Here is a 12,890-nt window from a genome sequence, read left to right as displayed (position 1 = left end):
TAACAATACGTCCTAAAAATCAATTGTTCTATTACATTCCTATTGCTTGTTCATCACTGGATAAAAGCATCCAATAAATGCAAACATATAAATGTCAAAATTTGGCACTGATAAGCTAGATGCTAAAGTGGATTGAAATGGATTTCAAATAGGCAGCGAATCCGGGTCCGACTAGATCTAGTTCAGTGAGTCAGCGGTTCTGTGTTCAACTTCACAAGCACTGAAAGAGTGATCGAACACGGCACTATCCAATCCGCGCAACGCTTTGCTTCCCTTTGAAGCGTATGCAACCAATCATTTTCGAGGATCACAAATTGAAGGGGACAATCATTTTTAAAAGCGTGGGCAGACAGAACGCTAGGCAAAAAGTGCCCATAGCGACGCCCATGTGTGTCCTCACCAAATCATGTTTGTAATATCAAAAGAAATACATTTTATATTTTGTATAAAGAAAATGATGCGCATACAATTAAATTGCCATCTCTCACCCTCATGTAATTTGGCATTCGTTCGTTAAGTTGTGCTACACGAAAGCAGAAATTCCGATGGCTGAGATGAATTTAAAAGCGAATCATTATAGCACCGGTTATGGGAACCGGTCCGGATCAAATGATTCGTAAAAAAGATTCGACCCAAAAAGATCGACTCATTCAATAGATGAGGTAATGAAATAAAAGGTAGGCAATACTCTTTACAACCAAAGGTGAGAAGAAATTCAGGAGAAAGGAAATAATTTGTAATTCCAGACTCTGTAGGCCATAGGGTTTAATAATAATTACTGTGCATATTAAAACACCTGACAGGTTGGTGTAATTGGTGTGGAAAATGAAATAGAGAAACAGTAGAGCATTTAATTATACAGTGTAAGAAATATTCAAATGGAAGATATCATTTTTTTGAGGAATTAATGAAGAAAGGAGAAGTGTCAATAACTCTGAAGAGTAATTTAAATCCTGATAAAAAAAAAGTATCATCATTGATAGATTAGGCTTTCTAAAGATAGCTAATCTGTATACAATAATTTAGGATCGGAGCTTCACTAGAGCGGCCTGGATCATGAAATGTCTTGGACGGAGAGAGTATAGAGTCTCTGATTCAGTTCCCAGTAGGTGGCGTTAATGTACATATGCAACCCACCATTTAAACCAGAAAGAAGAAGAAGAAGATCGGCTAGCGGACCGGTACTTTTCTCAAGACAGACAAGAGCACTCCAAGAATTTCAAGCTGTTGAAAGGCTTCGGAAGACTTGAAATTTAGCACAAGTCATATGGCAGGGATCAGCAACTCCGGTCCTGGAGGGCCACTGTCCTGCAGAGTTTAGCTTCAGCCCTGATAAAAACTCACCTGCCTGTATCTATCTAGTAATCCTGAAAACACTGATTGCCTTGTTCAGGTGTGTTTAATTAGGGTTGGAGCTAAACTCTGCAGGACAGTGGCCCTCCAGGACCGGAGTTGCTGATCCCTGTCATATGGACTCTTACTAAGTCCTTTTTGAAGTTTGAAGTTTCAGTCCCTGTTCAATGCAGTTGTGTGAAAAGAAAATCAAATTATGTTGTGTAGGTTATACCACAAGAAAGTTATATGGGTCGAACGAACGTCTTGAGGGTGAGTATATACTGACAGCAGTTTTTTTTTTTTTTTTGCATTTGTGACATTAATTTCTTGACTATTTTCTCTCATATTTCTTTTAGGCCTACCATAACGTACCTGGATATTTTACACAATACAGTAATTTTACCACAGATAAAGACAGTATTAGCCTATTACTTTGACAAATATGTCATTGTAAACAGAGATTATATAGCTGAAACAACTTTAGTCATAAAGTAAACAATGAAAAACTGATATTCTCCTGAACAACAATGTAACAGCTTCTTGGAACAAACACCCTCAAAAAAATCCCCTGGTGAAAGTGTGCATTAAATAGCGATGAAACCCTACAGCAAGACAGATGTCTGACAAATTTCGCCCCCCCCATCCCCATCCCCATCCCCATCCCCTGTGAGTGTTTACAATGGACTAGTCACAGTCTCATAGGTAACATACATTCCTAAACACATATAGGCTACACCCTAATGCACACCCAACCTGGAGCGTTTTTTATTATCAAGCATTGAGGCAGTAAAACTGCTTAATTAAAACATTAATATTTCATGAGTTCTGGAGAGTGGAGGGGCCATGAGCTTGCATTAGCAACGTTAAAAGAACGAGAGCGAGAGAGTGAAAAAGATCCAGAGACAGACTATCCCTCCAGTAGAGATAAGCACTGTGCTTATCCCTCTCACAGCAGTGGGAGCAGTTTTGTAAGCTGCACGTCTAAAAACGATTGTGCCCCTGGTGGCCAAACATGCTCATAACACATATAAACCCACACGCAGTGACAGAGTGCCGCCCGCAGAACCGTTTTCAGCCATCCACAATGAAATGGCTCAGCATGGAACGGCTCACTAGTGTGCAGGACTGTGTGTGTGTGTGAGATAGAGAAAAGAAACATGACAATAGTGATAAGTTAAATCTTGTTATTGCGTCTGATGAAGAACTGACGACTATGGGGGCAGTGAATTTAAATTCCTTCATTTAGCAACATTACAGCCAAGCTATTATCAGCTCTGCTCTCGATTCAAAGCACCTCGCTGAGAAATAACAAGTATGTGCTTTCATCTTGCTTAACCAAAGCTCTGAGACGCATCGGTTTTGAATAGCGAAAAAGTGCAAGTCATGAGGACAGGATTTTCTTCTCTCTGGTGTTGTCACCTCACACCTCTTTCTCACTCGACTCCTCTTCCATTCTGTCTCTCAAATCCAGCCTGTAATCTGTCACTGCTCTGAGCTGCGAGAGATGAATCTACTCATCTCCCATGATGCCTTGCCTATGCGCAATGGGTAACATTCACACAACAGACAGGCCTTTAGCATTTAAAGGTGGGATGCACACTCTCTCCCTCTTGAGTCCCTCTATTTAACTCTCTACTTTCCCTCTTAGGAATCAGAGGGAGGTTGGCCACTTACACCTATGGGGGATGTAGAGGGGGCACATCTCCAAATTGGCCTCAGATAAAATCGACAGCCTGCCATTAAAGGGATGGTTCGGAGTAATTTCAACCTAGGGTCATTTGCACCATGACCTCGAGTCAAACACCCCCCCAGAAGCTTTTTTTCCCTTGGTCAAACATTATTAAAGTTAGAGCTTATTTAGAGATATCAGCTGAATGGCTTAGTGCAGGCGCTAATGGATCCAAGGTTGTATCTTGTAAATTACCCCGCTCAGAATGGTACCAAACTTATACAGTAGTACAAATAGGTTCTGTACTCATAAAATGAGGCATTGGAACGTTTGTAAGTACATCAGGAGTTTATTTAAATAACACTTGCCTGATGGCTTATGCTACTGCTAACCCGGACGTCGAGGTCACTTCCGTGATTTGGGAAAAGCTTGTAGGCCTAAAAGTTCTGGCAGAAAGCGATGCATTTTTTTTATAATTTTTTCTGAAGTGTTGACAACTTAGTGTTCACTAATAATTGTTGCAAACTGGTACTACCAACAAAATATTAGTGCATTCCTGGAACTGGGCGTCGTTACACTACATCCTTATGCATCGCTTTCTGCTAGGACTTTTACGGGCATTTCCCAAATCACAGAAGTGACCTCGACGTCCGGGTTAGCAGTAGCATAAGCCATCAGGCAAGTGTTAACTCCTGATGTACTTACAAACTTTCCAATGCCTCATTTTATGAGTACAGAACCTATTTGTACCACTGTAGAAGTTTGGTACCATTCCGGGCATTATTAGTGGAGTAATTTACGAGATACAACCTTGGATCCATTAGCGCCTGCACTAAGCCATTCGGCTGATATCTCTAAATAAGCTCTAACTTTAATAATGTTCGACCAAGGGAAAAAAAAAACTTCTGGGGGGGTGTTTGGCTCGAGGTCATTGTGCAAAGGACCCTATAGATTGAAATTACTCCGAACCATCCCTTTAAGAATAAGCTGGGGATAACCATGGAGCGATACATCTTAGAGAGTAGCATTGTAATGATGCACAGCCTGTCTTTCAAAAGTCATCTTTCATTTGCTTTTCTATCCTGGCTCCATCCAGTGGGCCCAGCCGGACATTCCTGGCTTGCCTCCCAAGCTCACGATCAATTTATGAGATGTTCACTCTTTATCATGCCCTGCCCTCCGTCCATCTATTCATCTGCTTTGCTTGTCTTAGGGGCCATTCACACATGATAAGTTCTTGCTATGCATCATACAGTGTATTTGACTTATGATGTTATAATATCTAATTTATTTATTGAAATGCTGCAAAGCAGTGTGCTCACATTGAAAATACCAAACAGAAAAAGTGCACTAAATACCTGGATGATGCACTTAATTAACCAAAAAATGTGGAATGTTTGTCACTTCATGCACTCAGCTGTCGCAGTTTTACATAGTGGAGGGGCAGGGGCTATCAGACTCAGATGGTAAATGACAAAATAACCTTATTAAATTCATACACTACACGATTAAGTACGTAGTGTATAAGTGCGTGTAGTGTATCATTCGGGACACAACTAATGTTATCTAGCTGGGCAACATAAATGTGGATTTGTTGAAATTACTAAAATAATCTGTGATTATTATCAAGAATGTTGGTAAAAACACATTGGAAGCATCAATAATGTGTTGAAAACGGCAAACTGTTTTGCATCGTTTGCCTTTTTTTTTTTTTTTTGCCAAAAGTGTTTATGAATTTATGGAGTTACATTTAGGCTATAGCTGTCCAATTGTGTTAAACAAAAAATTCATATTTAATGAAAATATACATATTTCTACTAAATATATACACTACTGTTAAAATTATGATACTGATAATATTTTTTCTATTCTCTTATGGTCACACAGGCTTCATTTATTTGGTGAAAAAAACAATATTGTGAAATATTATTACAAATAAATACATATATATTATTCGGTTTGAATACATTTTAAAATGTAATGAACTCCTGTAATTGCAAAGTTGAATTTTCAGTAGCCATTACTTTCAACCTTCGGTGAGAAATCATTCTAATATGCTGATTTGGTTTTCTGATTATACTTAATGTTAAAAACAGTTATGCTGCTTAATATTTTTGTGGAAACTGTGAATGTGATATTTCTGGATTCTTTGATAAATAGAAAGTTTAAAAGAACAGCATTTGTCTTTTGTAACATTATAAATGTATTTACTGATCAATTTAATGTGTCCTTGCTGATTAAAATAATTAAGTTTTTTTTAAACAAATCTTACTGACCCCAAACTTTTGAATGGTATGAGTTAATGCCAAAATGGACATTACAACCAAAATACACTTAAATTAATCTCCATTTCTGTTTTTGAATGCAAGAACATATTCTCTGAGAATGGCTTTCTGTTCAATCACTCATCCATTACATGAATTTAGTGCTTTTTTTCAGACAGTTTTGGACACTGTGAGGTGTGGAGATCTGTCACTCCATTATGTTTTTTTTTTTTTTTTTAACTAGCAGAAAAAAGGAAGGCATATAAGAAAAGAAGTCCACAGAAAGGTCACATGGTGCAATGGGGTGAGTGATCTTCCACTCCAATGGCTGTAGCCTCTCCTAGGGGTTGAGTTTCTGTGCCACATCTACTCTTGGAAAAGAGATCAAATCATAGCTTTGAACTCAGTAACCGGCCCCATTCCCTTCCTTACAATCAATCTCCAAGCACATCATCACTGCTATCCCATGTCACTCCCAGAGCATGTAAGCTGCATCAACTGTCCCACGGGCCGATCCGATATCCCTATCTGAACCCTCACAGGATTACACATGGTGCCAAGAAGCCAAGGTCACCCAGCTAGGAGACATCAGCTGAAACCTAAAACTCCTATTTTCCCTCTCCTTTTTTTTTAAACCTCCATCAGTTCTCTCTGAACTCCTGTTTTTTCAGCTTTAATTGTTCTGTTGTTCTGCTACTAAATATGACAAGCTACCAACTGCACAGTGGTAGAACAACATTTTTAAATTCGATAACCATTGAACCATGCTAAATAATAACTAGACAAAAACTGTTTAGCTCACCACTTGTGTCAGTGTCAGCGGTTCCTTCTTTCACAACAGGGATGCAGTTCTCCAAGTATACCCCATCTCGGTAGCATCCATTGGTTTCTTTGTCTGGCGGGGGCTGGTCCCAACATTGGCATGGTGTCTGCATGATGCCACAGGGCCGGTTGGAGGTACTGTAGGTAAGGCAGTCCTCCAACCATTGGCACAGCATTTGACAGGCAGCCATGCTGGGGTTACGCTTCCCAACCACAAGATACTCCACTTTAAATTCCCCATCCCCATTCCTGGACCCAGCACCTACTCTGGGCAGCCCTTTCCGGATCTGCAGGAATTGTTTCCCAGCTTCCAGGAAGGCAACGTGGGTAGAAGCATCACACAGCTTCACCACCTCGTCGAAGCTCTCCATTCCGAGGAAGGTTCGTGTTGTCTCCAAGAAGGAGTCAAACTGGAAGGTCCGGTGTTGTCGAGGAATGCAGTCTCTGGTTGGTTTTGTGACCTTGATGAAGATGGTGTAGCGCCGTGGGTCGGGGTTCTGCAAGGTCCAAGAGCAGGGCGTGCTGGAATATACAGAGGACGAGAGGAAGAATCCAAAGAAGCGGCTCTGGACCAATGTGGAGCAGATGTCAGACTCCGGACCAGAGGGAGCAGCGTTGAGCATGTCCAGCCGCAGCAGTTGGAGAAGAGGTAACAGCAGCACCAATGATGAACAGTTCCATAAGAATTTTGATATCATGGCTGTAAACGACAGAACGGTTTGCAGAAGATATCTGAACTCCTTTTTTCTGCGTCTTTTCTTGTGAATGTAGGATCAACAGCCTTGTTTTGTTGACAAGCCAATATTCTCAGATGATTGCAGGACTATCTGAACCAACAGCTCAGGATGAGAGGGAACTTTGGCTCATTGATCCAGTTTGCTGTCCATGATGCCATACGCCCTCAGAGAGATCTGCAGGATTAGAGAAGACAGAAAAAAGACTGTATGAGCCAGATGGAAAAACAACAGCAAGTATCCATTGACCTGAGTGAAAGTGTAAGAGTGAACATAATAACTTCAAAAGTGTGTAGACATCGACATGACTGACTTTGGTACTTAGGAATTACCACGCTGGGCTATATCGATCTAGAAGTGCCACACTTGTGCTTCACATTCAAAAAGAACTCTTTGTACCCTGCAAGCAGTCACTTTCTACAAAAACGTCATCCTAAATCTTGTATTTCATCAGTGAGCTCAATAATTTGTCCAATTATGGGGCAATCAATTACAAAAATATGAACACCTGCTGTCATTCATTATTTCCAGTGCATTTGCTTCATGCCAAAATGATCAATAGCCTCAGTCCTCAGCAAATCATTAGACTAAAAGCGGCTGGATCATCTCTCAGACGGGCCTGATTGGCTTTTCGCTGACAATTGAGAGTCTTGTGCAGTTTTACAGCACATAAAGACAAGAAATATGTGAGGTCACATGCAAGAGCAGTAGACAGACATCTTGGAGACTATTCTGATGTAATCGCAAAATTTCCATGTGCCATTAGTCACTTTACAAAGTGAGCGCCCCAGCATAGGCTCACCCCGAGAGCCATATACTATACAGGAAGATACCATGCAGATTTTATTCTAGGTTAATCATCCTTATCTAAAGGCATTAGCTTTGTTCCTCATATTCAGCATCATAAGAAATGAGACGAACAGACAGGGGAAAAAAAGTGCAAGAGTCATATGGGTTTTAAATATGCTAAACATGGGAGGATTCTGGAAATGGATGAAGACAAATGGGAAGCTTCACATTAAGTGATGGGATATTTATAATCATCATTACTCCTTTAATATGTGTAATGAATATGTTCAGCAAACATAGTACGTTCCTTCCTCTCAGCATTATTACTAAATATGGTAGTCCTATTGCCGTATATAGCGGAGTAAAGCTGTTATGAATGTGTGTGGGTGAGATCGATGTATGTGTCTATGAGAGTGTGCATTCTTTAGCAAATGAATGAAACTGAAAGATGCATGTCTGTGTGTATTACAATCACAGAACTGAATCCAGTTTTGTGAATGTGCAAGAGAGAGTCTGTAATTAAGTGCTAATTTTTGCACCGTATTTTGTTTTAGTCATACAATTTGTCTTCGATGAAAATGTCCTTTCAGTCAATAATTCATCGTGCTTTATTCATTCATTCAGTTCATTTTACTTTACCTGAAATGGCATATTAATTTGAGTGAGCTAAAAAAAAAAAAAAAAAACCTTAGCAAAGCAGTTCAGTTAACCCTGTTCAGCTCTTGCAGTTCAAGCAGGTAATCCCAAACATATCATGACTGGATTATTTGAATTAATGCGGTATACATTTTTCTTCTCTTTAAAACTTTGTTGGTGCATTGTTCTTATCTCACAGCAATGTTCCCCATAGAACTATTATGTTAAAACATACAATACTGCATGTTGACCTATGGACAACCAATAATTAATGATATTTATTCAAGTTTCACAAACCTATTTCATGAAAGTTTTCACTGAAGCAATGTTAACTTGCTGTTCACTAAATGAATCAGATTCAGTAACCACTCTAGGGTTCATTGAATGATTTGTCAGACCAGTAACTTTGTGAATCATTTTGACTGATTCTTTAAAATAACCAAGTCATTTGCTTGTGAACTGGTTCATAGAAGCCATTTGTTTATAATTCAGACTGCATGATATATCAACATTTTCTTGACATTATTTGATGGTATGTGTGTTTTTTTTTTTTTTTCATTTTTTTTGTCATCAGTAACTTTGTTGATGAGATTAACAGTTTAAGATATGGGTGTCCAATCCTGCTCCTGGAGGGCCACTGTCTTGCAGAGTTCAGATCCAACCCCAATTAAACACCCCTGAACCAGCGAATCAAGGTCTAACTAGGCATACTAGAAACTTCCAGGCAATGTGGTGAGGCAGGTTGGAGCTAAATTCTCAAGAACAGTGGCCCTCCAGGACCTGCTATTATTTTTATTGTATTTTTGTAAAAAAAAAACTAAACCCCCAAACCTTAACCTCTTTCACCACAGATTGTATCCTGGAGTCCCAGTGGCATGGCCTTGAGTGAAAAGCAGACCAAAATACGTTGATGTGGCTGACTGCACAGGTAGTTTCATTTTTCTATGGGCTGATAATATAAAAAAAGCTCCATTTGATCTCAGCATGACCTCAAACATTGCCTTACACACACACACACACACACACACACACAATGGCACGTATCTGTTTGGTCAAAGATAAACTGTGTTCAGGATGCTCAGAGCAATAGTCTTTAAATGAAAGAGTGGGTGTTTTTTGAACAGAATAAACAGTGCTTTTTATGCCAGTAGTATCCGTAATGAAGCTGGAGGGTGTAATCATATAATCCATGGCTTAACTTAGCCTTGACGTTAACCAGGACATTCTCATGGCTGAACCACATGAAACACCTCTACTGATGCAGGGATGAGCACTCATCCATTCTCCTCTTCCCCAAGAAATGTTACTATCCCAGCATGTCCTGAACGAGGTTACGAGTGTTGCGCAGTGGCCAGCTCATTACAGGCATGTCTTGTTTATTGATCGGCAGCAGTGACACAACGAAAACTGCTATTTGGTTTATTTGAGCCCAAGATTGTACGCACTATGTCACTCTGGGAGAAAAGCTGTAAAATGTACATTCTGGATACAAAAGAGCCAGGTGAGAAAAAACAGATGACTGACTGACTAGTTGTAGCTTCAAGGCCAATTCACACTGCACCTAACAGATGCAGACCAACGCCGGCACTCACCAGATTACAGGACGTCACTTCTCAGACATTCCAAGACCGACAAATGCAGATTCAGCATGTTCAGCCGGTGAAAACAAGCTCTGACAACACCAACAGACTCCGACTGGGTAAACATATTTCTCAATATCCACTTTTGTGTCCACAGAAAAAGGAAAGTCATACAGATTTGTGCCGAGATGAGGATGATCAAAAAAACACATTTTCATTTTTTGATAAACTCACCTGCATTGGCGTTCATAGTCAAAATCATTTCCAAATCTGTCAATCCCGTGCATATCAAGTAGGGGTGTGCAGTGGAGCCAATATCTGTATTTTTATCCCTAATTGTCCAAAAATTATTTCTGCATACTATTCAGATACAGTAAATCCGGAAGTGGGCTTTATGGAAACATGCTATTGGCAGCATTGGATTCTGAATATGGAAGTGGCTCACGTACCGCCACTGGCTTCTGGGAAGATGGGTAAAAAGGAGACCGCATAGAAGATGTATTTTCTCATAGCAGGATTATGCCATGATGGGGCGTGCTTTCCACATTCATTAGGCAGAAAAGAAGCGTGATGTCTCCAACCTCTCTGAAAATGCAATCACCTTCATTCAATTAGACTTCTGCCCTGTTACACTGTTGCATGCCATTTCATTATTCTTTTCACTGTCTGTCATGGACAGCATGCCATCATAGTATATCATGGAAATTGTGCTTTAATAATCGCTGTTAGTTTGTGTAAAAACATTGGGTAGGGGGGAAAGATGCAGGAGTTAGAGGACAAATTGACAGGAAAGAGAGTGACAGATAAAGCGAAAGATAGAGGGATAGAGAAGGAAGGGAAGACAGGCTGTCATGTCTCATGGGTACTCTCGTTCATCGGCGTCTCTTTCCGCGCTCCGCCCCTTATTTATTTTTTTCTTCCTCTCAAATTAAAGAGCAACAATGACACCCCAGCGAACAAGGTTATTTGAGCAAACAGAAGGCAACAAGTATTGCAGCCTCTTTCAAGACCAACCTCATTCTCCTCTATTTGCACTCCAACGTCTGTGACAACAAGCGCTAGGCCTCACGCGGTCGTGGAATTAAAGAGATAATTATCTGTCTCTGGTGATGAATGTGTTTACCGTACTAAATGCCAGGCCTTCTTTCATCAACTTATAAACCGTTGCTTTTCTTATCAGACAAAGTACATGATGAGGAGGGATCTTGCATCAGAAAACAGTTAATGTCAGACGGAGGTTCTTTTGTTCTTAAAAAGTCCTTTTGAGTCCCTCTTACAGGGAGAGTTCACCCAAAAAGTGATCATTTACTCAACCTTGTTCCAAACCTGTATGATTTATTTTTTTTCTGCTGAACACAAAAGAAGATATTTTGAAGAATGTTGGGGTTCAAGCAACATTAGACTTTATGTTGTGTATTCACTATTGTGTATTGTATATTCTGTCATACAGGTTTGAATTTAAAATAGTAAGTTAATTATTATTATTATTTTAGTGAATTGTATTTTGTTAATAGTTAAGTTGACTTGCTCACAGCAATGCCAGATATAAATGTTTTTTTTGTTTGTTTGGTTTTTTTTGCAGATGTTAAAGTGAAGTTACATTTTCAAAACTCAGTTTATTTAGTCATCTAGAATCATACAAACAAAATGTGGTTCCCCGTGAACAGTAGGAATTTAGAAGCACATTTTGAGTTGTTTGGACTATTTTTTTTTTTTGCTTGGCTTTGCAATTCTTTTTTCTTTTCTTTTTTATATTTCTTGCATGGAAAAGAGCAGTTTATTCTGCCCCAAAAAAATCGGTTTTGTTCCACTGAAGAAAAAAAATCATGGTTTCCAAATTATGTGATGTTGAATATTTTTCTCTGAACTAGGCTATCACATGTTCAGTGCTTCCTGGGTTAACCATAAGCCAGGTAAACAGATTTAGCAGTATTCTTGCTCTGGAAAGGGGTGCGGAGCAGACTTATCTCTGCTGTCTCGTGCTCTCTGTGAACTATAGGATCAGAGCTTGCCTGGGAGATTTACTGAACAAAGCTAAAATCGTCTTTAAGTCTAAAATTAGGAGAGGGGTTAAGGATAGAGATCTGCACACCCTTAAAAACACACTATATTGTTTCTCTGATATATTTGGTAAACTTTTGTCATGAATACAGAATGTTACAGCTCTTTTTCTTCTCTGTAATTTTTCGGTTCATACCCATTTATTTTAGATGTGATTCTTGTCTAAGGTATTCCTAAATCTTAACCTAAACCAACGGGTCAAGATCAGACTGGGTAACATGATAAATTACAATAGTTTTTCACTGGGACAATACCTTCAAAATGCACACCCCTGCACATAATAATACTTTATGGATGCATATCAGTATATAAAATTACATATGGGTACTGCTCCAGTGACAAGCTGTACACCTAACCCACCACTGTACTGTATGCATTTATGTGTATTTATTAATTTATTTAAGGCTCTTAAAAGCATGAAATGAACAGTTTTTCCCAGCTCCTTGCCTTTATCACAGCTCAAGATCATTGCCAGCAGCCAATCAGTGTTGTCACTACAATTTCTTTCTGGCTCCAGAGTGATTAGTCACATGGCATTTACATCTCAGGTGCTTGACTCAAAAGATTCTGTGGTAGCATTGAATTCAAATGACGTACTTGATGAACCATTGGGAATGGGAATGCTTGAATGGGAAGGCTAAGATGGCTTTCGCCAGGTATTATAGACCTATATGACCTAAACCAAACCTGTTGTTTCTTAGCCGCAAAACTCAGATGGATGTATCAGACAGAGGTCGACATCATGATTTGAAGAGACAAAGAGAAGGACAAACTGGCAGGGGACGGAGAGAGTGTTAGAAGGACAAATGTTGAGGGGGAAAGAGATAAAACTGAACATCTGTTTGTGTGATGATCTAACAGGCTGCGTCTGCATGCTCTCTTTCCCCTGGCACGCCTGCTCCGGCACTGTTTGTTTTCTCTGTCATCTCTGCCACAGACTAGTGCTTACCTGACGCTAATTTCAATTAGGTGTCTAACTGTCTGAAAAAATGAATAAAGC

At 39.6% G+C, this 12,890-nt stretch overlaps 1 protein-coding gene across 1 annotated transcript in view; it reads right to left on the bottom strand.

Annotated features, from left to right (window-relative positions):
* The window catches only part of adgrb1a (adhesion G protein-coupled receptor B1a), a gene marked incomplete at its 5' end in the record, with an annotated part of 65,971 nt that extends 59,183 nt beyond the window's left edge, over positions 1-6,788 (bottom strand). The window contains one exon of the mRNA XM_081388494.1: positions 6,071-6,788. Within this exon, the coding sequence (XP_081244620.1) occupies positions 6,071-6,788 (718 nt within the window). The remainder of the gene's footprint in view (positions 1-6,070) is intronic.
* Positions 6,789-12,890: the final 6,102 nt, after the last annotated feature.

Source organism: Scardinius erythrophthalmus (assembly GCF_964197995.2).
Source record: "Scardinius erythrophthalmus genome assembly, chromosome: 16".
Taxonomy (NCBI): domain Eukaryota; kingdom Metazoa; phylum Chordata; class Actinopteri; order Cypriniformes; family Leuciscidae; genus Scardinius; species Scardinius erythrophthalmus.
This window is presented reverse-complemented; position numbering and strand designations above follow the sequence as displayed.